The 27,479-nt window shown below is 43.3% G+C and overlaps 1 protein-coding gene across 1 annotated transcript; it reads right to left on the reverse strand.

The window, feature by feature from the left end:
* Positions 1-966: 966 nt before the first annotated feature.
* On the reverse strand, positions 967-27,434 carry LOC118563967 (junction-mediating and -regulatory protein-like). The gene is made up of 7 exons (XM_036140492.1): positions 25,935-27,434; positions 14,629-14,802; positions 3,471-3,621; positions 2,998-3,167; positions 2,413-2,578; positions 2,003-2,193; positions 967-1,910 (listed from the first exon to the last, which is right to left on the reverse strand). Exons 1-7 carry the CDS (start codon positions 26,778-26,780, stop codon positions 1,644-1,646), a joined length of 1,965 nt encoding a protein of 654 aa, XP_035996385.1. The 5' UTR covers positions 26,781-27,434; the 3' UTR covers positions 967-1,643.
* Between the last annotated feature and the right edge of the window lie 45 nt (positions 27,435-27,479).

A 27,479-nucleotide genomic window follows, 5' to 3' on the forward strand; every position in this document is an offset into this window, starting at 1 on the left:
AGACCTCGCACGTCTGCTGCTTCGTTGGGCTACTTGTTTGGTTCACTGTGGGAGAAGTGACTGGGAGGTGGGGGAGGCGGCGGAGGGGGCGGCGGATGAGGCGATCCCATCGAGAGCATGGATGGAGATGACGAGAGAGAGGCAGCGAGAGAAGAAGGGCGAAGCTTTAAACTCTGGAGTCGTCGGACGTAGAGAGGCGTCAGCTGTAACCGTCGGGTGGAGGCGGAGCAGAGTTTCTGGGAGGTCAGAGATGCAGTCGGTCTGGACGCTGACTGCCTGGTGCTGGGCTGCTGCCCCGCTCGCCTTCGACTGTGAGTCTGAGTCAGACGCAGGCGCTGGACCTTAGAGTCACCTGGCCCGGGTACGCTGCGTGCAGAGACCCAGAAAACAACCATTCAGACCCGCACCACGGCGATTCCTCCCCGCAGGACAGCATTCTGACTACTGAACCTTACATGCACAGAATCAAAAACAACCTTAACCTCCACAAAATGTTAAACATTAATATTAATATTAACTTCAACTATTAAAACAAAACCGTAAGACAGAAATATGAAGGTAGGTTGCCGGGCCTGGTGGAGTAGAACCTCGGCAGGCTGTAAAATGTTCACCTGTTTCAGGCTGCGCAGTCGGTCCAGAGTCCTCTGCCTTTCCTGACTCACCGACACGTTTCTCTTGGCTTTCATCGTCTTCTGCAGTCGCTCCTCCTGTGTAACACAACCGAATCATGCCTCAGATTCAACTGTGCAACCGTTTCATGAGGGGATTTCGACACAACCATACACTTTTTCTGAAACTGTAAAAGCTGGGACAAAAAGCTAATGAACGGGAGGTTATTGGAAGTCGTTCTGCAGAGTTTTGCTCACCTTTTCTCATCACTTCACTTTTTTTTTTAGATTTTGGCACAATATAACTGCACTCCTGTAATCTGGTGCTCTTAGTTTTGTTTAATTAACCAGGACAGCTCATAAGACAAAGTTACATGATGAAACGATGCAACCATTGTGTTTGTACAAAGGTGGTCTAGCCAATGGCTGATTTGCAAACCCAGTCCTAGATTGGACCTTTTCTTTAAAAATACTACTAATTAGTTCACTCCCCCTCCATCTTTTAGACTTTTGGGTTGAATGCAAACTGCTGCATTTGGTTGAAAACTAACACTGCAGATTCCCCTGAACGCATCGTTACCACAGGGAAACAGGACTTGTCCTCAGCAGAGACAGAGATGCTGGTTGGTGACAAACACAAGGCAAGTCTGAGAGAAACTATGTTAGCGGCCGTAAAACCTGAGCCTGGGACGAGGCTTCGTCTTCCAGCAGGAAAACAAATAGCCAGAGCTACTATTGAACGGCTCAGACCATAGCATGTTCATGTCTTACATTCTTGAATACGTCTCTTGACTTTGACTGGACCGATTCTGTGGTCAGAAATTGATGTTCGGGGAAACAAGGAAAATCTTCCGTCTGTAGAAATTCAAATATTGTACAAACAGTTTTTTTAATTCATTATTAAAATTATGAAAACTAAAGATAAAAAAAAAAGAAGAAAACCATGGATCCTTTTTCTTCATCTTCATAGTTCTGCACAACCTTGCGTTGGTATATCCAAAAAATCCCAATCAAATACATTGAAGTTGGTACATGTCACGTCACAATATTGTGAAAAAGGTCTAAGGGTTTGATTGGTTTTGCAAGACACTGTTTAAATGGTCTGGGGTCCATTTCCTCCACCATGAACTGATGTTCCAGGATATAGCAGACCAAGAACAGTACTAAATGTTCCTGTATAAGGTAACAGGACACAAACAAACGATGTGATCCAACCTGTTGCACTACCTGCAGAGAGTTGCAGTCAGTATTACTTCCTTGGCGCTGTTGGATTTTCTGGTTGTGGTTGAAGATACAGATTTCCTGATGACAAAAGTGTAAAAAAAAAAAAAAACTGTTTAGCTTGAAATGACCAACTACACTGGGGAGCATTTAAAGGAGCTTGTAGATCTTACCTTCTTGTTTTTGAGGTAGACTTTCTTGGTGGTGATGCGGCCCCTCCGGGCCTCGAGCTGCCGCGTCCTCTGCTGGAGGACACAGAGCTCTTCATCTCTGAGGGGCGATGGTGGGGGTGCAGGTTCCTCTTCACCCTTCATGGCATCTGGGCTCTCAAAGGCATCGTAGTACACCACCTCATCCTGTCGCTCTGGTAGAAAATCAGTAGAGATTTAATGAAATCAAACAGAGTCCCTTCCATTTGTGTGCCTTCTGCTGATCCTGATCTGATATATTCACGTCTGTCAAATGTATTCATAAAATTTACGTTTCTTGAGGTCTGGTACCATAAAAACTGTATTTTACTCGCAGTTTAAAAACACATTTATATGCAGTTATTTTCCTTTATGCGTTTATAAGTCATGCTCACCCATCATCTGCCTGCGCAGACTCTGCAGCTGCGCAGTCAGCAGCAGTTCCTCACAGCGCAGCACCTCGGCCTGAATGTCGTACAGCTGCAGCTGCAGCTCGTAGTAAAGTGCCTCCAGCTGGTCCAGACGCATCATTGCATCCTCCCCACCCTGCAGACTCTGCATCTGAAAGAGCACAGCCTCGCTATGACGTCACACTCCAGCAGGCCAGAGGACACAGGCTGCAGACTGGCTGCCTTTTCCAAACACATGACTGAGCTTTTTGCCTCTAATACATGTTGAACCAGCTTCAGTTTCCAATAAATTCTTGTTTCATAGTGTTCAACTACAGAGATGAGATGTGGAGCGCAGCTTCACTTGAAAAACAAACATTTGACCTAGCTGTCATTCCCAGTGAGTCATTTCCACTGCTGTACAGCAGGATGTTGGTCCCTCCATCACAGGATGCCAGAGCCATGAGGTCATTAGTCCAACACTATTATCTTGTTTTATCCCCTCCCTTGCAACGCCAGGTCTTATTATTTTTAAATAGCAGCAACCTATTAAAGAGAACAGCGATAATTAATTATTTTGCCACGCTTTACCTCTTCCTTCAAGCCGTGCTTCTTCTGTTCCAGGCAGATTTCTTTGGCCCTCATGAGCTGCAGAGTTTCCTTGGAAACGGCGTACTGCAGCCGCTCCATGCGCTCGACAGCGGCGGCCCACGCCGACTTTCCAAACTTCCTCTGGTCGGCGCGCATCCGCTCATAAAGAGCTGCAAACATGTGCAGCAGAATACACAGCATTGGTGGAAAGAGGCAAAAGTTCACTTCGGTCAATAGACTGCGTGATATAAAACATGTTTTTGAAACCCCAGGCAGGTTTAGGTTCTATTCCAGATCAAAGCTAGTCTTTAAGACTTAAAACACTTTTAATGGGGTTATCACAAGATATGTAAGAGTTTAGAGCAGGAGAAAAAGAACTTGCAGGTTATAGAAACACTTTGTATCACGTCAACGCAACTAGAGGGTTCAACACTTTCCCACAGCGAGAGGAAATGCCTAGCGTCTCCGTTTACCTTTCTGAGCTCGGGTTGTGGTTTCAAAGAACTTCACGGTCAGGTCCTGAATAGAGAGCACGGCGGTGTGAGCCTTCTTCTGCCACTCCTCGTCCTCTTTCCTCAGGCTGTCCACGCGGCGAGGCCCGAGACGCTCCGTCTCCAGGCAGATCTGAAGAGAGGCAGAGCCGGTTCGACACGCGGTGAGTGCCCCAGAGTTCAGGCAGTTCAGATGAAATAAAAAAAAAAAAATCCAGGCAATCTCTCTTTACTGTAAACAAGTATTCACACCCATTGATATTCTTTCATCACTTAATCATAAACTGGAAGGCATCTTATTGGCATTTTACACGACAGACCAACACAACATACTGCATATTTGTTAAGTTGAAGGACAGCAATAAATGAATCTGAAAGGTTTTTCACAAAATAATCCAAATTTAAAATGTGAAGGTGTGCACCCCGAGTTAACCCTTTGTAGATCCACCTCACACAGCCATTACAGCCACAAGTGTTTGCAGAGTGTCTTCCAGCTTTGTACATTTGAAGAGTGAAATATCTGCTCCGTCTTTTTGGCAAATAGCTCGAGGTAGAGAGGGGAAGGCTCCAGCAATGCAACATAACAGAGAAACAGTCCTTTAAAAGAACAAGTTAGACAAAGAAGTCCTATTAAGAGGAAAGATTTAAGCAGCCCTGTAGCAACACTGTAGCACAAATTTATTCTTTACAGGCACTGAAGCCTTTTAGCCGAGACAAAAAGGTGGTAATAGAAATTTTATCGAAAAAAAGAGAGGCATTCTGGGTATTTTTATTTTAAAAATGTCCTATATGGATACAGAACTATTAAATAGTTTGTGGTTGACCTTTTTTTGTATGTATGTTTTTAGCTTGATTTTATAATATGTATTTTTGAATAATAATAAAAAAAACTTACTAGTGATGTTAATGGCCGTTATCTAGTTCATGCTTTTTATTATGAAATGAAAATGTTTTAAAGTTCCTGTGACTGCCATGTTTATTTCTAACTGGTCTCCACAGCTTCAGGAATGGTAAATGGCAGATGGCCTGGACTTGAATAGAGCTTTAACTAGTCCGACGACCCACAAAGCGCTTTTCACTACAATCAGTCATTCACCAGGCCCTCTGACCACCTCCAACAGGCAATTCAGGTGAAGTGTCTTGCCCAAGGGCACATCGATGAGATGGTCTGAGCAGGGGATCGAACCGGCAACCTACCAATTGTAGGGACAAACTCTCTTAACTCCTGTGCCACTGTCGCCCTATCTAAATCCTAATAATCCCCTTCCACATCTAAGGCTACGTTCAGACTGCGGTTCTTGATGCTCAATTTCGATTTTTTTTCCTGGGATCTGATTTTTTTGAGGTGGCCGTCCATTCTACTATTAAATGTGACCGCCATCATACTTCTGTCTGAGCGGTTCAAGACCGCAAAGCGACCCACGTACACAGATAACAGGAGACGTCACAGAGCAGCGCACCGTTGACGGAAATAATGGTGAATGTAATCCTTTCTAGAAGTGTTCAATAAAGTTTTGTTAAGAAAAAACTCTCGAAAAGGAAGAAAAAAAAAACCCGATACCGGCCGGCGTCTCTCCTCGTTATTATTAGAAAGCTGTTGAGCAATGGGTGCCAACAATATTAAGAACACATCGTAGCGAGACTAAATAAGGTAAGAAGAAAGCAGCACAGCTGAGTGTGGATGTGTAGTGCGAGACAGAAGAAAGACGTGAAGGACAGATAAAATGCGACATGACCGTTCAGACAGCGGGCGCTTTGAAAAAAGTCCGATACGTATCCGACTTAGTACCACATATGGAGGTGGCACAAATCGGATTTTTTGGGGGGTGAAAATATCGGAATTGCACCGTTCACACTGCCGTGAAAAAGACGGATATGGGTCTGATTTCCCTGCAGTGTGAACGTAGCCTAAGTGAATAAACTACACTTAGATGTGGAAGGGGATTTCCCCCTTTAAATCTGAAACAGAGCTCATATAGGCTCTGTTCCAACCAGTCAGCAAGCACCATTCCCCTTGAATGCTGATTGGTCAGCCCGTTTCTTTTTGAATGTGTTATTGGCTCATTTGAATTGTGTTTTCCATATTGTGTTTAGTGTTTTGAAGTGGTCCTTATGAATGTGAAACACGCTGGTCTTCTAATAAAGCCGTTTCCTAGTACTCCATGAGATCTTCGTCCCCCACCATGCACCTTGGGACTCAGTGAAGTGGTACCAGAAATGAGCATGTCGCTAAATATCTCAAGCTAAACATGTTCAGCTTGAACCTTGGCTCCCCTCTCAATGTTTTTGAGTCCCTTTCTTACAATATGGCTTTATTAAGCTCCATTCCTCTTCTCATAAACCCTGATCAGGTTCTACGTCCTTGCTCGAGAGAAGCATTCCCAAAGCATTATGCTGCAACCACCATGTGTTATTGAGAGGAGGTTGAGTCTGGAGTAATGTGCCGTTTTAGTGTTCATCCATGCACACAGTGCGCTGCGATTTCTGCCCGTCTGCTCCGTGGCTCGGCCTTCGTCATGTTGTTCGCCCAGTGAGTTGGTTGGTTAAGGGTTATCAGAGAAAATGCACCCCACATTTTTTAAATAAAATCCTTCCACTTCACGTGTAAACATTACTTTTGGTCCTTGATATACAATGAGAGTTTAAAGTGTTGAAAAGTTATAGGGATGGGAGAACTTTTGTGAAGCAAAGTTTATCCTTCAAGAGCTTCACAGTAAAAGAAAAAGAAAAAGAAAACACTGACTGCTCTGCAATACTACTAGGTTACAGCAGGGTGCAGTGAACAATATGGCTATGAATATCCGTGTTTATAGTGACAGCACCCATATATCCCACTAGCCACGTGCTAAAGAGCCACTAAATAACATGTTTTAAGCATTATGGAACTTCAAGTCTGCCATCAGCTGCTGTAACACTTCACCAACTCCTCCTTAGCCCTGTGTGAAAGGACAGAGTCGAGTGGAAAACTCTGGCATGTGTGAAACAGAACCACCGCTGCCTGATGGCGGCGTATGGAACAAAATGTACACAACCGATAAAAAGTAGACTCCCCTCCTCGGCCTCTCAGCGTGCAGCTGGACAGTAATATCTCAACCTAAAACAGATGTGTGCAGGAGATCCTAAATAAAACACGACTACAGTAGTGATTGAAAATAAAAAATAAAACCACCAAAAGACTGTTGGTTATGATAGTCAGCACAGTTACTTTGTACTTTGGTGAAAATTGTGTGTGCAGGGAGACGCACAAGGACAGGGAGTGGTTTGGGGTGAAGCAGAGAGCATGGAGGGGCGGGGGATTACATCAGCAACCAGAAGAAGAATAAAAAAATTTGAAAAGCAATTCTGGAACTAAATGTAATGTGTTCATGAAAAAATTGCAATAAACCTCAGAGCATTATCTCATTGTTTAGGTATTCTTAGTTGGAAAGCATACAGAGTCGAATCTAAATAAGCTACACATTAGAAGTGTGGTCCTGCAATCAATCCCCGCTGAGAACTAAATGACACTCACTGGTGGTCTTCATCTCAAGGCCCCACCAGTTGATGCAGACATTTCAAGACATATATTGCTACATCTTTATCTGTGTTGTTGATCAATCGCCGACCTCAGCCATTAAACGAACTGAAGCCAGACATCTCTACATTAAAGCCATCTGGTGATTCAGATCGCGTTAAACTGGTTTTATGTAAAGCAGGAGGCTTCAACACAAACTGGAAAAAATACATTTCTGGTTGACTGGCTCTTGACGAGTGATCGGACTCTCAAAAAAGAGGGAAAAAAAGAAAACACACAAAATGACCTTTTGCAATCAGCAAAGACCTCATACTAAGTTTTAGTAGGTTGGGCTGACAACACTCTTCAGTGTGGAGGCTGTTACTGCAGGAGGAAGACTCAGGCTACGTCCACATGGAGCCACATACTGTATCAGGAAGGTTTGAGCAGACAGATGAAAGTGCACAAAGGCGGAGGAGCCGTAACAGGCGTTTTGATTCTTCTTTGGTCCACTTGAATCGGAGAAATGTAACGCAGAGAAGAAGCCATTCCTCAGCGCTATCATGGAGCTACTACGATGACTTCAACCTACTTTTCCTATTGGTGCAGAGTGCTTTCGTGTCGACGTTGGCATCAAAAGTATTTATTTAGATATTTTGGACCTGTCAAAATTTATAAAAATTATTTATATACTATATATTAATTTTTCAGTAAAATTCATATTTTTATTCTGCACCAATCTAGACATTTAGATGTATTATTTTCAGAAAATTAATTGTTTTGATGGAAAAAGTTGCAGCTAAGACCTTTAATACCGTTTGAAATTGAATAAACCTTTATTCTATATGCAAAACCACAAGTAGAAAAATACTTTATTCTGCATTAGGGCCACACTAGATCAAGGCGAGCACTGCACTATGTAGACTTAACCAGGGCTGAATTTCTCTCTCTTTTACATCCACACACATCACAGCTCATACGCAGCAAGACTGCGGTCAGATAAAACCTAATAGACCACAGTTTTTGAATACCAAGGGTTAACAGATAGCCCAGAAACCTCATGATAAATCCAATAAAGAGTATTATTTAAATCAGCATCCAGAAATCTGTTCACCTCCCTCCTTATAAGCAGAGCAAACAGAGTAAACGGCAGCGTAGAAGTAGCAGAATGAAGCATCTCAACATCCCAGGTCAGATAAGCTACTGGAGACTGAACACAGATGTCAGACTGTCCAAAGCAGAGGTGACACTGCTTCCCACGATGGAGTGGTGGGATTACAACACGCATGCTGCTGTCATGGTGGTCCCCATCTCATTGGGTTAAAGTAGCTATCTGTGAGACAGGGAAGGACTTATGAGGTACTGGTACTGGTGAGGAGAATAATTCATATTGCAGGTTGCCCAGCTGGTTCGGTACATTTCCTACCGAGGAGGTTGGACACTTTTAAAGAACCTCACTTTAAATTCAAAAGTGTTTATGTGAAGCTTTTAGAGAAAGAACAAAAATAAAATGTTCTTTAAAACTTTATTTACAATGAGACAATTAAACTGTCCTAAAGATGAGCAAATAGTGAAAAAAAGGTTGTTAGCTCATGTTGGTTTCACATGCTTAAAAACTGGATTTCAGCAGAACTTAAAGCTTATGAAATCCTACGACAGGTATCCTCACTGGTTAAAAGCCAACAGCAGTTTAATAATGACTACTGTAGTTACACCCGTACTTCCAGTGCACACAGAATGAAGCCATTTAAATATCATTCTATTTGACATTTTCTCTAATTTGTGTCTGATTTGCCTGACAGACGAAGGCGGACACCAGCCGGTGGATCGGGGACCAATGACACAAGCGTTGCCATGTGACACAGTGTGTGCAGCGGTAACTGGAGCTCACTGCGGTACAGTCCACCTCAGACATGTTGGGAGTTTCACCACATTTTTAATTCATGGTGCGCCTCAGACCCTCCAGGCAACGGGTCGCCCGCACCGCACAGCTTCGTCCTGCAAGTTGGCACAGTCTAACAGGCTGCGGGTCCATGAGGAGATCGTCCGTTCTCCTCTTTACTTCACAGATTCCAATGTGGCGCCTCGCAACTTTGTCCTGTTACAGCTGCAGGCTTTCCTGTTTTTTAGCGTGATAGACCAAAACAAAGTAGAGCACGGTTCTGAAGTGGAAGGAAAAAGGATACACGGCTTTCAAAAAAAAAAAAAAAAAATGTTTGACATGTGTTATGCATTTGCTTTGTAGCCCCCCTGAAATAAATCCTTTTTTTCTTTTACTCCACTTTTTGCTCCCGTCACGCTGAAGTCTATACCAGCTCACACATCCAGAAACAAAATATTGTGTCCATTCCTCTTTAGAGAAAGGCTGAGGCGATGTCAAATAAGATGGTGAGCACATGTGAACATCTTGTCACAGATTTTGAATAAGATTTAACTCTGGACTTTGACTGTGCCAACAGATGAAGATGCTTTGATCTAAACCCTTCCGCTGCAGACCTGGCAACGTGTTTGGGGTCATCGTCCTGCTGGATCCCCCCACCAAGATCTGAGGTTCTTGCTCCTTCCAACGTGGAACATGTGGATGTAGCCATGTTTCTCGCAGGGTTGTCTTGTATTTAGCTCCATCCACCTTCTCAGCACTTCTAAGCTTCTTTATCTCCTCTAAATAAAAGCCTCCCCACAGCACGATGCTGCCACCACCACCACCATGTGTTATGGAGGGATGTTATGTTCAGTGTTTATTCATATCGATATTAGACTCTCTATACCTTTAGGTGACACTTTTCAGATCTTTAATTGTATTCGTTCCTTCTACTTCACAATTATGCACAACCTTATGCTGGTCGAACACACAAAACAGATCAGATATAATCAAGTTCTTGTTTTAAAACTGAAAAATTAAAGGTTTGAGGTGTATGAACACTTTTGCAGGGCCCCCTGCAGTCTAGAAGAGATGCTCAGCCTAAGCCGCAGCTCATTGTGCCAGGCAGCTTGTAGTCTGAAGCCGCAGTCTCACACATGCCTCAAGTATTTCACATTCACACCAACAAATAGGGTCAGACAAGGCTGCAGCTCCGGCAGGAAGCTGACCCCCGTCTGCTCTTCATCTTTTAGTAGCAACAGCAACTCCAATGCAAACCGCATGTAAATGAAAGTGTGTGTGCCAATTCCCAACTCGTTTCCCCGTCACGAGTTTAGGACGGGGCAAATAAAAATACTACCTTCTGCTGAGCCAACGACACTAATTCATTTGCATACAGCTTTGTTTTTAGCCGTTGGATCGCCCTGAGGGAGGCAGGTGGCAGAGCTGGGGGGGGATTGGTATCCTGCAGATTTACGATCTAGGAAAACATGTCAAAAAGCAACACGCTGAAAGAGAAATCCTCTTCAGACAAACTGAAAGTAGGGCAAAAGGCATTCCTTAGATCCGGCTTTATGTTTAAACAAAAAGAGAACAATTGTTTCGTTCATACAGCAAAGCTGTAATTTTACCGACTTAATGAGCTGGTTTTAAAAATGCAGCCATAACACTGACTGTTAAAGCTCAAGATAATAGCTTTACATTAACGTCACCGTGACCAACCAAATGATTTGGACTTTAACAAAGAAGGAGAAACGGAAAAAAACAATAATTAAAAAATGGGATAGCTGTGTGGTATACCCCATTAACTGATTAAAAGGTCTAAATGACATCTTCATAGGTAACCATTCAGACCTGTGGGTTTAAATAACAAGTAAAGCAGTGGGACGAGCCTACCCACCTCTATAGGGCTTATAATAAAAACAGTGCCCCTACTCCACACAGATCAACACTCTGACTCACTGGAGAGCTTAAAATAGTTACTAGAGCTCCAAGAGAAATAGAAGAAATCCTCATGCCGAGCACCGAATCATTGTTGGTCTTTTAAGTGGATTTCCTGACACAATGCCAGTGAAACATAAACAGATTTCTGTACAGTGCTGTACATGTTTTGAGTAATTGACTGTAAATTCTTTATTTAGATCAGGATCCACCCAAGAACCTAAATACCATCATAATAGAGGGCCATAAACACACCCACAAACACAGAGCTGTTTGTGTTGGGAAGTGAAATGGTGCTGGATAAGCATGCTGAGTGAGGAATGCAGTTTAGACAAGGAAAAGTACTGATCCTGTTGTTTGTAGTGGAGTGAGCGGGAGGGGGGTGTTCAAGCTGATCTATCGGCAGGTCACTTTTACGTCATCAGGACTAGAAATATGGCTGCAAAATAACCCCCTCTTTAACTAATTGAGCCAGCTAAGGGACATACAGATGAGGTCGGCACCACGGAGGCAGCAGAATAGCTGCGTGGCGAGCTGCAGGCTTCACACATACTAACCAACGGGGCTCCATGACTATCTGCCCTATCAGCTCAGATAGGAGGTAGCCAGCCAGAGTTTCCTTGTTGTCCACGAGTTCAGTAGCAAGCAGCTTTCCAACCACTGCCAGCTTGCTGTTTGTGAACCAAACCAGCCCAGCATCAGACGGCTTCTGTAAACTACCAAAGGTGTAGTTTCAGGAAGATTTTGTTTTTAATTCACATAAAGAGGTCCACATGTGCAGCTGAAAGCTCCCTTCATCCTTTCCACCCATCAGCTCCACATGTTCATTGCGTGCCACAATAAACCCAATAGGGCCATGAGGTGTACGCGGATGATGGGACCCAGGAACTATTAGATGAGAGGACTCTGGATGGACGCTCCAGTTTATGTCCAACCTGAGAACTGCGCTGATCAAAAGCAGTGAATGCATTACGACAGCCAGCTGATTGTGCCAGAAAAACGACAGAAAAAAAAAATGACAGAACGATTGAGTCAGAACGTAGGCTAATGTAATCACTTATTTGGGGAAAGCAGTCGGTAACATGCAGCTAGTCTCTTCAAACACTGAATATCCAAATGTGGCTGAAACACCAGTTCAGGTCAGCTCTGTTATTTAGCAGTGGTTTTGACAGATCATGAGACCGGAAGAGATCGGCTTGTGAGTTGGGACAGTCCAGCCTCCACCGGCTGTCCCCGCCCTTTCCTCAGCATTACTCCCGTTGCCTAGCAACCAAGACAGCGGGAAGCAGCTGTCAAGCCAAACAAATGAAGCCCGAAAGTTAATCCCGCTGTCTCCGCTGTAAATAACTGTACACTTATCATTTTCCCCTTTACATGTTGATGATGGCTCACAACCTTTTGTTTAAAATGTTTGATCAGCCTTTCATTTATTCTCATTCATTAATCAGTCGAATGGAAGAGGCGTACTCTCTCGGCATGAGTGAGCCCTCGACCGCCCGGTCAGCAGAAAGCCGGCGAGGCGAGCCGTCTGAGATCCAGCAGCGGCGGACAGGTCCAAGCATTTATAAAATCAGCCGCATGTCAACACACCAAGCGGATATTTTGGAATAAAATCTGCAACTTCTTGCCCAAAAACTTAAAAAAAAAAAAAGTTACTTTATGTCACAGTAAGCGTAATATATCAAACTTTATTCACAGCTTTTCACTCCTCTTCTCCATTGCTGTTTCTGTCTGAACAACTCTCTTCAACTCGCAATGAATCATGGGAAAGGATTAGCCATTAAGGATACACCGGACCCATCCTTGAAATGAAGGAAAAGAAGGACACACGAGGCGACGTATTTTCCAGCCGATACGGGGTGATAGTCGGACGAAGTTTAAGTGCGATGCTGTCTGCATGGGAGGTCAAGGAAGAAACATAGTTAATGCTGCCGAGCTCAATAGATGGAAGCCAGTGCAGCGTTTTAGGCGTATGCTGCACATCTTAATGGAGTTATCTTAGCATAAAGGCGCTGCCGCTCTATAGCGTTATTATTATCACTTAATTTTTAACCCATATGCCCTGTTAGGGAAATTTGTGTGAAATTAGTTGGGAGTTGTATCTGTTTAGATAATTTAGGTGTGATTGTCCTGTGGAATTATAATATCAATATAACTGGCTGTGAAGTAGCCCGGGGGATGGTGGTGGTGGAAATATAAGAGATATAAGAGAAATAAACAGCTGTAAAGCTAGCAGAGATCATGATGTAAATGCCAATAATAAAGTTGTCTTTAAAAAAAAAACATTGCTGTCCTGAAAAGCAAATAATCAAAATGAAATTCCTTGTTTTATATTTTGAAACGAGCCGTAAATATTAACGTGTTAAACTAGAAACAAGAAGTGTAGAGGCATTTATTTCATTTATGACTACAAGTCCTAAATGATCCTATTCTGTCAAAGCTTAAATTGTCTTAAGTCCCATTTAAAAACCTTAGCTAAAGGCTGGTTCACACGGCAGGATTTTTAAACAGTCGGCTGATTTTCAAAGCCTGAGAGACACCACACGTTTTATCCAAGATAAAACAGGTTTGCTCATACGTTGTGTGGTGTCCGGTCAGACGACAAGCTCAACACACTTGTCATTCAGACGGCAGACGGGAAATCTTGTGAATCCTCTCAAGATCAAACGCCAGTTTAGATCAAATCAACATGAACGATGGGGGAGAAAAGTCGTGATAGTTTGTGGACTGATTTTAACAAAAACAAAAGGTGTTGGTTAACAACGGGTAGGGGTGTGTGAATCTCTTGCAGAATCCATCAACCCGCTTTCTGATTGGCTACGCGCCAAACTCAACAGGCTTGGGGACCTTGCACAGGGGTGAGTGCAATGCAGCTGGAGTCAAACCAACAACTTTCTGATCACAAGATGACAATTTTACCTACTGAACCACAGCTGCCCCTAAACAAGAGTCGAGAGATGCTGTAACTGGCTCTTTGTGTTTTCATGGAGAGCTGTTCATGGAAAAATCTCCACTGGCCTTGAGAAGAGGGCCGCTTACATCTGGAGCTGACCACAGGGCTTATAGCGGCCAGCTAAATGAGCCAAGAGTTATTGGCAGCCATGATAAAAAAAAAAAAAAAGAATACTGCAAGCCAAACATTGACATTAAAATCCAGAACTGATGCTTTTTTTGTCTTCAAAAGCATGAAGATGTATTCTTGGAGTCTAGAGACTACAGATAAATGGGTCCAGTCTGGTTTTATTCCTCAGTTGCTTAATTGTGAGAAACTAAAAATGACTGTTATGTACACCTCAGCCCTGCTGGTGTCTAACAATTACACCATCCAGTAGGAGGAGGTTGGCCTACTTCTGGATTTTACCTCTAGGCCCACCTATGAAACACACTTCTCTCTTCAAGCCAGTGATGAAGAAAGGCAACAAAGAGAGTAGAGAACCAGTATGGAAAACAGGAGAGTGCTGAGGCAGCAGAATTACTGAGTGGTTTAGTGACTGCTGTAATAATACTCAGGCTGGTTGTTAATCTGCTCTAGGCAAGGGGGGGAAAAAAAGCCTCTCTGGCTGATCCCCTGCCATCATCATCACCACCGCATCTCCACAAGCTTAAGCATTTACCAGCAGCGTGATGGCAGTGGGCTTCTGGGGGAGGAGGGTCAGAGATCCAAACCTAGCTCCGACCAAACCACAGAAACCCCCTTTGCACTGTGGGGTCCGCAAAGCTACAAAGTCCGCCCCGGCACAAGACCAACTGCCTTTCAAGGGCAAACGAGTAATCCGGCTACAGGGAGGTCTAAACCTGCTTAAAACAAGCTGTAAAAACAGATGGTATTTGTGTGTGTGAATTACCTTAATTTGCTGCCGCCGCAGAGTTGCCACTTCCCTGATGTCCCTGAAGGGCTGCAGCAGGTAGTGGTACAGCTGCGTCGTGGCCTCCAGCAGCTCTCCGTACGCCTCGTCCTCCTCGGGGTACACCTGCAGTAGCTCCACCATGCTGTCGATGGCCTTGTGCTTGTCCAACACCTGGGACAGAGCGTCCGGGGAGGAAAACAAGGAAAGGATGGAGACATGTGACGTTAGACACCCAAAGAGGGGAAAGTAATCTACCTCAACGTTGAGGGATTAAAATGGTTTTAACTCATGAAAAAGGTGAATGTGAAGCGCTGCAGGTTGTTTATTAGTATTTGGTTCCAAAGAGACGTTGATCGCCGTCCTGTCAGCTTTTGGGAGATGGACGTATCTGTATGCATGAACGTCTAGGTTGACCAAAAAGGATTTGAATCTAATTTTACCAGGGATGTGAATTTCTCTTTTTTATGAAAGGGAAGCTTGCTTCTCTTTCTGTATGAAACATCATTAACAACCACAGCTGAAACAAAGTGACCAACATCAGGAATAAATACGACGAGAAAAACCTCAGTGACAAAACTAACCATAAACCAACATAATAAAACAAAAACTCAATACAAGACATACTAAAACGCGGCAGCAAACAGATCAAATCTATTCCAAGAAACGCTGCATAAACTCAAGTCTCCGCTGGGTTTAAGGCTGAGGAGTAAAAATATGTTTTTATGTTATTTAAGTACTATTTTAACCTTTGATGCATGTTGTTGTTGTGGTGGTGTTTTTAAATGGGACCATTTGCTGTTTTGTGAGTCTTCATCATTGGTGTCCATTTGGGATTAATGTCTGTGGACCCAAACAAACAGAGATTGAAAAAAAAATATTAATTTAATCGTATTGTAGTTTAGCCAATCCATACCTAGACTTTTTCAACATCAGATGTTTTGTACCAACAATGTTTGTATAATTTTCTATAAGAAACTCAGTTTACTGTAAGAAGGTCCAAGCAATTATCTAGCACCACGACATTGGAGTCATTCTAGTTTGATCAGAGGTTATAATACTCTGATATGTGTCATACATGGGGGTAAGAACCAAAAATAAATAAAATCACAAGGTTTTAAGAAAATATAAAAAGGTGAGAGTATTTTTATAGCTTGTTAGAACAGTAAAAATAAACTGACACAAACTGTTTAGGTATCCGTGTACTAAATGTACTAAAGGTTTCTGATGGAAGAAGAGAGAGAAATATTGCTAAAATGTTATATTGGAGGAGTTTTATAAACATAGCAAAATGATTGTCCTAAGTTTATACAGGCATCTGTTGTGGGCATTCTCGGCAGTCTGAGGCTTTTATTTTGTTCATATCGATATCCTAATTATATTTTATCCGCCGAAATCAGGATATATGACGTGATATAAGTTTTGGCCTCATCATCCAGTCAGTCCTACCCAAGGCCAAGAAAAGTTACCGACATCTACAGGTTCTGTAAAGCCTGCGATAAACGCCACACAGAGGGCACCTGCTGATATGGCAAAGAAGCTAATTCTTCGTTTTCATTATGAAATGATCAGCAACAAGCTTTATTTATAATATGAAATAACAATTGTTTTTTGTATTGATTTAGACCCGTATAGATGTTCCCTCTAATCTAGTAAATGCTGAGCCTGAAGGGGTTAAGATGGCGACGTGTATCCTTGTTTTTAAAAATCGGATTTTTCATATTACTGCAATGTAGAAAATGGAGCTGAAATCCTATTTTTTTTTTTTTTTTGGAAGAATGGGTACATTTCCCTCTCATCTGCTTAATATAAAAAGGGATTTCTATACACATAAACCAGCCTTGCTAATTATGATTCAAACCCCAGAGTCTGGCCTTTTATTCTCTTAGGTTACATTTGGCCACATTCCACATCCAGACATTTTCTGAACTAAATATAGGGCTTTAATACACCGCCCTCTTAGAGACCATCTGATTGAGCTGCATTAGTGGCTTTAGGAGAAACATGTTTACTCAGCCTTCACTCTGATTAATACGCTGCCATGTAAACAGCATTTCTTAATTGCGTTAACTGAAATAAGGCCATGTTTACTGTACGAATGAGACTTCAAACTGGCAGGAATACACATTAATAGCACCAATGGAGTATCTCAAAAATTAGGGACACCCCTCACGTTTTTGTACATCTTTTATCATATATTTTAATGGGAAAACACTGAAGATATGAGGATTTGATATAATGTAATGTTGTCAGTGTTTAGCTTGTATAACAGTAGATTTGCCCTTTACTGCAAAATAACAACACAGGCATTAATGTCTAAACTGCCGCCAGCTAAATTGAGTACACTCCTAAGTGAAAATGTCCTAACGTGTCCAAATAACCATTTCCCTCCCCTGTGTCAGGGGACTCATTAGTTTTAGAGGGTCTCAGGTGTGAAAGGGGAGCAGCTGAGGGAAATTTTGGTGTCATCGTTCCCAAACTCTCTCACATTGGTTGCTGGAAGTTCAACACGGCACCTCATGGCAAAGAACTCTGAGGATCTGAATGAAGATGTTTAGCTCTACGTAAAGATGAACCCCGGCTATAAGAAGACTAAGCTGCAGCACGGTGGCCAAGACCATACAGTGGTTCAACTGGACCGGTTCAACTCAGAGCAGGTCTCACCGTGGCGGACCAGAGAAGCAGAGGACACGTGCTCAGCGTAAAATCCAGAAGTTGTCTTTTTAAAATATATGAGTGTTGCTAGCATTGCTACAGAGGTTGAAGGGGTGGGGGGGTTGTCAGCCTGTCAGTGTTCAGACCATACACCACACAGTGAATCGAACTGGACTGCATGGCTGTGGCTGAAGGAAGCCTGCTAACAGGTTGCTGAAGTCAGGCAGATGAAGGACACAGATCACTGGATCCATGACCAACATAAAGGTATGTGGATCGATGGATAATTATCGACAACTTCAAAACATTATTTCAAGTGCACCTCCAGCCATTTATGTTGTTGCTTAATGACCTTTTTTTAGATACAGAACACACAAACAGTGAATTGAAACTCAACCCTTTGTTCAACCAACATTTTACCAAAACTGCAAGTTTTTAAAAAAAGAGAAAAAGAACACCTCTGAACTCTTTGCAGGGGGCGGAGCTTGGTGACGGAGCATTCCTGGCTCTACGTTTGTGATTGGTTGGGAGGATGTAGTGACTGGAATATTAACCTATATGGCTAGAACACGAAAGAAAAACTGTTCTTCTATTTACTTCCATTATCTTTACTAAAAGGAAATTTTTGCAATTCTGTGACGTTACTCACGAAGTGTCCAACCTCAGGGCCGGACTTAAAAGTCGTTGTTTGGAGTATAGAGCAATGTAAAGCTGCCCATCCACCATCGGTTGCTGTGCACTGCCGATCAGCTGGCTAAAACAACGACTCTACACTTTCCCCTCACTTGGCATCATGCTGACTGTACTTTAGCAAAGCCCTGACTCTCCACTCTTCAATTCGGCTTAAATCAATCAGATCATTTGAGTTTAAACTCGCCATCCCGCCACCAAAGAACAGCATTCCAACCTTCAACTTCAGGCATTGGCCAGATTTCAATCATTCTTTATTTTTTTTCCTGTATCTATATAGCTGTATAAGATTGAATATTATATTATATATTTTTTTATTTTAAATTAGCTTTAAACTGAACAGAGTGCAGTAAAAATAAATAGCTAGCTCCAGGTTTGAGGCAGGGAGGAAAAGTCTTAGCAAGCAACAGAAAAATCAGTCTAGGATTTTTCAGTACACACTTGATAATGTGTGGCCAAGAATGATGTCATAAAGCACACTGTTGAGCTACAAGAAGAAAAAAAAAAAAAAAAAAAACTACTGAATGCGACTGCTACTGATTTGTACCATATGTTCAGCAATCCACTGTTCATTGTTCTTAAAAACGCAACCAAGTTGAGCTTTTGTCCACCCATCTGTGAGCTCTCAGAACGCAGCCGCTTTGATTCATACTGCATAAATGTGACTCCTTCACTTCTACCTCTGACATAACAGTGAAAGCACCACCACCCAATTATCGACTGAAACGCCGAGGAGAGCCACAGATATGAATGAAGACTGTTATTTCGACTCTGAGCTGATTTCCTGAGGCCTCTGCGCTGTGGCAGACACTGTCCGATTCAGCTCCAACACTGACCCTACTGTTTACCTTGCCTCTCGGTTCCCATGGAAACCGCTGACCAACCCCACACTCGGTTTGCTGCTAGCCTGGAAAGCCCCCCCCCCGAGCTAAATGAGCCAACTCCTGCTGGCAAACAGGGGAGGATGTAGGATAATGGGTAATCACACGGTCAAGTCTGATCATATCACACTATAATCCCATCTGATTACAAGTAGTGGGGGGAAAAAAAAATATTGGTAAAACCCATTTCCTCAGAATAAATTATTGTTCTATATTTCAGTCAACTATTACCAGGAAGTGAGACTTCCAAAAAGAGAAGGGTTACGACAAACATCTCAAAGCTAACGAGGCTAATTAGCAACACTTCTGTAAAGTGTCACAAATTCAGGATACTAGCCTGAAATCATGGATAATTTTACATCACGGTTTCCTTGTGCTGGAATCTTCTTTTGAAGTCTATCCAATCTCCTCCTATTGTCTTTCACATCACCAGAGCCACAAACGGGGCAGCCGACCCAAACCGCCCCGAAGTACATTTTATGGCAGCACAATTTCATAAGCTAAGTTTAGCGTTACGGCCAACAAAGTGCAGAGGACGTAATTACAAGATCTTCCTCTCGGTGATATACTGGAGCTGTAGACCCTATCATTAGGACCAATTCCTGTCAGAGATAAATCTGTTCTGTCTTGTGCCACAGTGGTTTTCTTCTTTTTGTGCCTTTTAATTGAGATACACAGGAAGAGTGGGCCTTCGCTGTCCGTCACACACATAAGTCCTTGTGTAGGTCTCTTTAAGGAAGGAACGCTTCCTGAAAGCTGCTAAAAGTAATGTCTGTCATTTTTCAACTAACAAATAAGAACCACCTGTCTGAAGTCTAGCTGGTTGATTTGTGTGCCTACTTGAAAATGGGAACAGAAATAACGGTTTAGCCAAATGCTGACTAATGATGTGTTTCATTTGTCTCAGAGTTCAGAGCTCAGGTTTGGGAAAATCCTCCTCCCCGAGTTAAGGAGGATGATTTTCCTAATTGTTCTGGTGCTAGCCAAAATGTATGTTAAATAAACACGGAAAAAAACATGATCATAAAGTTTCTAATGTACAATGGCTACAACCGGTTGAACTTTGGAAATGCTAAATAGTTATTACCTGAAAGCTTCACTAGATTCTATATCAGCAAGAGTTATATAAAACATTTAACCCGCGGTTGCTTGGAGACCCGAAGATCCCTCTGGGCTTAACAGATTCCCCATCTTCACGTCTTTCTGTTTGCAACTCATGAACATACCGTCTTCTTCTACGTCTCTACCTTTTGTTTATTTCTGTTCAGCTGCTATAAACACACCAACTCTTCATCATGATTGTTTATGATACCGCGCATGACCGTTTTATGATGTTTTCTTCTCTTGTATACTGCATTTCCACTGGTTATGTGGAGTACTGCCCCCATGTGTTTTTGGATAATACTGCACCTACGTCTGCATTGTACACGGCTACAGAGCCGCTATGGGTTTGCGCACAGTCTATACATACCTGTGCGACAACCAGATGCGTGAGTATAATAGAGCCTTAAGGGCGCATAGCCACGTAACTTTTTTTATTTATACATCAGTAGCTCACTCTGGTTGCATACAAAGTTTTTATGAAAAAAATGTGACCGCAGCTTTGACAGACGAGAGTAAATATTCTGATATGAGGCTCTTAAAGTTGCTGTTAGATAGTTTTATTTATTTAACGGTTTGTCTTCGATCACGCCGAGCTACCAGTTTATTGCGAGGCATTTAAGATGGTCAAGCTCGGTCCGGCATTATTTAATTTTGATTTATTAATTAATCCAACTGGGTATGTAAATTTAAAAAATAACAAAAAAACAGTGGGTCAAATTTGGTCCCTTGGGGAACTCCACATGCGAGGGTGGAGGTTGATGATGAAACAACCCCACGGTCTCAGTCTTTAGTTAAAGATGCATTGATGTGCAGCTTAGAGCAGGAAATGTCAAACTTACAGAAATTTCCTGGTCATAAAATATCCTTAAATGTCAATGTTTAAAAGGGTTGATACTGTAACATGAGTGTTAACATCAGGCTAGGTCTGTGACTGGGTAACATGCCCAGCAGGCAAAATCTGCATGAATTGTGTGTGCATAAAACTGAGTGCAAGTCTCACAAAAATAAAATACACCCACATTTCCCAATGTGACCTTTGCAATGTGAACAAAAGGTCAGAGTAAGTGACTGTGTGATCCACAGCTGCATCATTAGGACTATAAAAAAACTCTGGTTCCAAACAAGCATAAGTGATAAATAACAGAGAACAAAGTAGTGATTGCCGCCTGAGGCCAAGCCTTCACCCAGACTGAAGTTCAAATATATGTGAATTAATCAATAAAGAAAAACTGGAATTACAGTAAAACTTAAATCTCCAACTCAGGAACATGTGTTTTTTTTTTTGTATGACATAATTCTAATTTAAAGATTTTAAGTATAGATTTAGGAAGAATCTGTTCTGTAGCACTGGAGCTTCACAACAAAGTCCCATATTCTTTGTATAAAGTATTTTGCTAAAGTATTTCCATGCCTTAATCCCACCCCCATTTTATCACCACAAACATGAAACTATAGACCTTTACAAAGTAGTAAATACATGTAAAGGTGAAGGAAAATGGGTTTTTAAGATTGGCATGCCTTTGTATTGCACCCACCTGGGTCAATACTTCAAACAACCATGTTGCGCTCCACCTATTCCTACACATTTTCTGTAGTACATCTTTACCCATTTTGCACATCTACAGATGGAAATGTTTGACCATTCTTATTTGCCGAGTAGTTCAGGCTCACACACAGTTAATGGGTAACATTTTTGAGTTTTCATGCCTTTACACTAATCCCCTTTTGGATTTATTTGGGCCTTTCCCAGGAATAAGCTTTGATCGTACTGTTCCATTGCAGCTCTAAATACAGATTTTGCCCTTCTGGAAAGTGAACCTTCACCACATTTCCAAGCAATTTGCAACCTGGCTTCGATTTTGTATTGCCTTGTGTTTACCTCCATCCATCTTCCCACCATCACCGACAAGCTGCTCTGTATCTGCTGAAGGAAAGCTGTCCCACAGCCTGATGCTGCCACCACCACAGAGATGGTAGGTTCAGTGTCAGCATTCTGTTACACACAACATTTTGCATGGAGGCCAAACAGTTGCTTTCATGTTTATGGTGCCGCCTACAAACATGAAACGATAAACCGTTGCAAATCACTGCCCGTTTGCACTTTTACAAGTGCTAATGAGCATGTAAAAGGTTCCTGAGCAATTTTCTGTCACTTTTCTTTCCAAAAGACAAACAATAAAGTTGCTTGTTTTGTTCTGTTAAGTTTTACAGCTGCCATATTCCAATATCCTTCCATGTTTAATCACATTTGTTTTTATTTTTAAGCACTATATCTAATGAAAACTACGAGCCAAGTAAGCCATTGATCCATAACTATTAGCTTAATGTGTGAGCTTCGCTGCTGATAAGCTGTTAGTCTGGGTTTCTTTAGCAACAGGTCAGAGATAAGGTAAAAATGGTTAAAGTGGTTCTGTTCAATGATCAACAGATACACATAGTGTGCGTGGGAAGTCTTAAACCACTGGTCAATCCTGTCTGGCCCGGTTATCTGTGAGAACAAGGTCTGGACACTGACACTGTCAGTGTGCCAGTGATAAGACCAGACAGGGCAGGGATTTAAAAAAAGACTGTTTTAAGTCCGCAACTGCTCCAGAAATTGAAATGTAGCAGGAAATTCTTCACGTTTTTCCCTGATATTTTACAAGAATCTACGCTGATCTACTGCAGCTTAACTTATAACCATTATCAGAGAAAACAGGAAAATTGCACATTGCTTAGGAGGCGTGTCGCTAAATTTATGGAGATCAACCAACAGTTTAGCTTAGAAACAATAAAACAGTCTGCCCCGTTTGTCGGCCCATCTCAACAAGATCAGAACCGTCAAAGCAGCGGGACCGGGTCAGGGCGCCCTCACACCGCCTGCAGTTAGGGGTCATCAGGAATGGACTTATTGACCCGAAAAACAGACGGATGTGTTCAATCCAGTAAAACAGAGAATATATTACCTCTGTTGTTTTGGGCTTTCCTCCAAAAGGTGAGCTTGACTTTGTTATGTTGTGATGAGTTTCTGATTTTGTGTCCATTGAGGATGGATGAAATATGGAAACTTTACAGGAAAAGTTCCATGCACCATTCAACAGGGCTGTATATAACTGATGAGCGGTATTTATCATCTTATAGATGGCTAATAAATGCTTTATATGTTTTTAATCTGTAAACACTTTGACTCATTAATAAGCGTGTATTGCACATTAACTTTGGGTGACCATGAGACAAAACTGAATGGTTTTGTTGGCAAATAGTGAGCCTAATCTGTTCAACAATACATTCCATCTAAAGTTGCTTATATTAAACATTTCAGACCAAGTTACTACTTCGTAAGCACAAAGTGGTCAGTTCTGTCTCTTGGGCGACCCTAATTAATGCATAATAAACACTTATGACAGTTATAAAGTGATTACAGATTCATTTATAACAAACTATTAAAGATCTATAAGGACAGCCTTACTGTAAAGTGGTGCTGTCATAAGAAAAGATGCACCATATTTGAACTGCAGTAATAAACTGTTCATTTGCACTTGTGATGGCTTAAGTGTCATTAAATAAATATTTCACAGCATCTGTTAGTGAACATGTGCCTTCAGTGGTGAAATTTAAATATTGAGAAACAGCGTGTTTTGTGCTTGTATTGCCAATGAACGTTAGCCTGGTCGCTGACTAGATCTGGCTAAATGCGATCCAACATTGGATCCAACAGGGGTTTAGGTACAGATGCTGTGCTGTATTAATAGCTAGTGTCAAAACTGGAAGATTTACTTTCAGAAGAAAATATAAAGTCTCAAAGATCAGTGTTTGCCTTCTTCTGGTGCACTTTTTTTCTTTTTTTTAATCCAGAGCTAAAACCAAGAGCAGAAGCGGCAACAGGTTTTGTGTCTGTGCAGCTAGATGCAGATGTGCAGATAATGTTATGAGTTAGAGTTATGAAAAGCATGACGTCATTGATACTGGAGACCAGCAGGAACACTGAGCACAAAAGTGTATGTGTCTGGGCAACGTTGATGTAAATTCCCTCTTGATTCGGAATTTCATGAAGGAAGGCGACTTGCTGTGCAGGGACCACGTACGCCCCAGCAGACTAGCACACCAGATCAACCCGTGTAGGGTTAAATGGGTCTTAACTGAACTGCTGATGTATCAGAATCATTATTTTGAAGTAGAATGATTGTTATTTATGAAATATAATGACGTTGATAACTAATCCACATCACCAAGAGTCTTATTTCTTCTTCTTTTGACTTAAGTCTCCAACATTCCTTAAGAGCTTAAGCCTCTCAGCATACACAATTATACATGAGGTGTGGACGTTAAGGACAGTAAAGGCCTGTCACACATCAAAAATATAACTGCTGTGCAGAGGTTACCTGAATGGCACTTAACACAGGATTAACTAACTCTTCCAACCAAGCAGACGTCGATGCTGTGCTGTCAAACTGACATTCAAGACATAAAGCGACTGTAATGCAAACTGGGTTTTTTTCTCGGATGTTAACTATGCTCCTTTTGTGTGTTGTGTTCGCTGCTTCTAGCGCTGCGGTAAAGATGCATGTTTTACTACCCAATTGTGTGTAGGTAGCTACAATATTTCAACCAACCGGTTTTCCGTTTAGCTACATGTATTCTTTTTTTTGTCTGGGCTTCAATAGCTTGGATAATCCTAGCATAAATACTTGTTTCCCCAACGTTCACCCCACTGCAGGCGCGCCGGAGAAGAACCGCTGGCTTCAGAAAAGCAACAACGGGCCTGCTGAGAGCAGATGAGGCGTGTTTTAAGCTTTCCGAAATAACAAACAACTACAGCCTTTTATGATCTGTAGAAATGCGTCTCTCTGAATGAACTTTGACAGATTTCTAATGCAGGTTGGACTTTTTCCAGAAAGCGACCTGATAAAACAGGCCCGTCACCGTCTGCTCTAAAACTGCGTGTCAGAAAAGTGGAGTCGGGACATAAACAAGCGAGGCGCTTCATGTGGGTTATTTTGGGTCCGGCCAAGCCCTCGCACACAGCTGTTTGCGAATCAACCCGCCGAACAAAGCCAAGACGATGAAAGACCCACAGTACAGTTGCCGCTCCGTCAGACGGCCTCTTTATGACTGTGTTTTTACTTCGCCTCGCCAGGTACCGGTAAAAAGTACCTCCATCCCTTTTGAACTGGTTCATATCGTGTCCCGTTATTGCCACAAACTTAGTAAGATGTGCTCAGGCTTGTTGAAAGCCGAGACAAAAAAAAGGCGTGCATCCTCAGGAAAGGGAAAGGAAACGGATCAAAGGCTTTAACTTCTGTACGCTCCAGGAATCTGGCTCTAATGGAAGAGAAGCAAGAATAACGGTAGTGGCAGCACCATGCTGCGGTGGTTCAAGGCGCATAGTAAAAAAATAAAATAAAAAAAGACTATTTACTAATAGGGTGACTTCTGAAGGGCGTTAAGGCGAAAGGGGGCCGAATCCAAACTAATTTATCCCACAAAATAAACAAATAAAAACAATTTTCCTTCCACTTCGCTGTGATGTTCTGCTTTGAAATCCCAATGAAACCCACCCAACTTTCCAAGTTATATCATTAGAAAAATCTGAATAAAATAAAATAAAAAGCTGATACTAGCAGAAATGTTTTTTGTAGGAGGAGGAGGGGGGGGGCACGTTTGACACGGAAACTAAAAACGGCAGACGCACATAAATGGGTTCAGCAGCGCTGGAAACAAAGCCAGCGGCTCGCCGCGTCCCCCCACCTCCATTTGTTCTCCGGAGCAACTTCCTCCTCACAACTGAGCCAACCGGAGTGGGCTGTGTGGCCAGACCGGATCGGGTTACTGCTCTGCGAGGGTGCAGCAACAGATGGCAGGCCACGGGGGGATGCAATGTAAAAAAAAAAATCACAATAAACAGCACCAAAAAATAAATAAAGAAAACTGTTTTGACACAATTAAAGCCCCCCATCTGGTTTCAGGATGAGTCCTTTTCAAATACACCCCCCTTACCTCCTGCATGCGCCTCCTGGCCGCCTCCAGCGCGTCCTCGTAGCCTTTCTGCCTCAGCTCGCTCAGGCTCTCGTAGTACTCCTCCGAGTCGTCGGTCTCTGAGAACAGCACCTGGGAGAGGATCCTCCAGCCGCAGGTGTCCAGGGCATGGCCCAGGTACACCTGCAGCTGGTAGCACAGCGCGTCCGTCTCCCTCGGCGACATGCCCGGGGCGCCGAACAGCACCGTCCACACGCCGGACTGCTCCTCCGGGAAGGAGGGCAGGCACGGCTCCAGGTCCGAGTTGACGGCGCACAGCAGCTGGTGGGCCGCCCGCAGGTCCTGGAAGGAGAACAGGCCGGCCCAGCTGAAGTCCTCGCGGAGGCCGGCCTCGCCGTCTCCCGGCTCTGCGTCCTCCGGGGACGAGGGGACGTCCGCGGAGTCCAGGATCTCCATGTCCATCTCCTTGGGCGTCACGATGTCCCAGGACCCTAATGTGGGACTGCTGGCGCACTCGAGCGCCTTTGAACGGCCGCTCTTTACAGCGTTGCCCCCATCTCCGGTGTTTGTTGCGGCTTTTCCTGTCGGGACAGAGTGCGGTCCAACTTTATCAGCTTGACAGGCTTCGGCTTTTTTCGCTTTGGCCGGACTCTGAGCGGCGGCGGCGGCGGCGGCGGGGCTACAATCCAAGTCCAGAAAAGTGCTCCGTCTCTGGACGGTTCTGTTGTGGCAGGTTATGGCGAACTTTCCCTCGACGTCGTTCCAGGCCACGATGAAAACGAATTTGTGCCTCTCTTTCTCGTCGAACACCCTGGGTCGCACTGACACCCATCCGGACTCCAAACTATCCTCCATGGCGAAAGACATCTCATCCAGCCGCTGGACGACGCACGCGCGCTCGCTGTCGTTTCAGAAATTAATTTGTTCGGCCGCCGAGGCTAAAGGCTACTGCTAGTTGACGACGGCGGCGGAGAGAAATGACCCTTCGGCCAGCTTTTGGCGTTAAAACAACAAAGGCTCTCCTGTTCGGTAAGCCAGCTGCGTGCGCGAGAGCAGCGAGAGAACGCAGTCAACGACGTTATCCCACCGAGCTCCGGGATTTGCGGTTCAGACATCGAGCCCGAGCGAGCGCACGCGTCCCCGGACGTCGCTCTTTAAAGGAGCACAGCCTCGCGGCTTCGCGTTGCGGCGCATCACGTCGGTTGCCATAACACCTGGCCGCTCACCTGGCCGAAGCTCGAGCTCACAGTGCGCTCCTTTGTCCGCTCAGACAATGCGGTCGCGCGACTCCGCTCGCCTCTCCGTGTCACGTGTGAGCTTCTGTTTACAAGCACAAGCTGCGTGCGCGTTTGTCAAATCCGGGGAGGGACTTAACGCTCCGCACGTTGTGTTCAGGGTCCACAGTTTAATCGGAAAGACGAACTTTCTTGATTCTTGGTTGCGGATTTCAATCAGAAAACCGTCTATTGTCATTCTAAAATTGTTTTACATTACTCCTTGCTATAACTACTTTAGATTGATCTAACCCTGTTTTGTTTTTAATGGTCTCAGCAATGCTAGCTTATA

Source organism: Fundulus heteroclitus, chromosome 8 (assembly GCF_011125445.2).
Source record: "Fundulus heteroclitus isolate FHET01 chromosome 8, MU-UCD_Fhet_4.1, whole genome shotgun sequence".
Lineage (NCBI taxonomy): Eukaryota > Metazoa > Chordata > Actinopteri > Cyprinodontiformes > Fundulidae > Fundulus > Fundulus heteroclitus.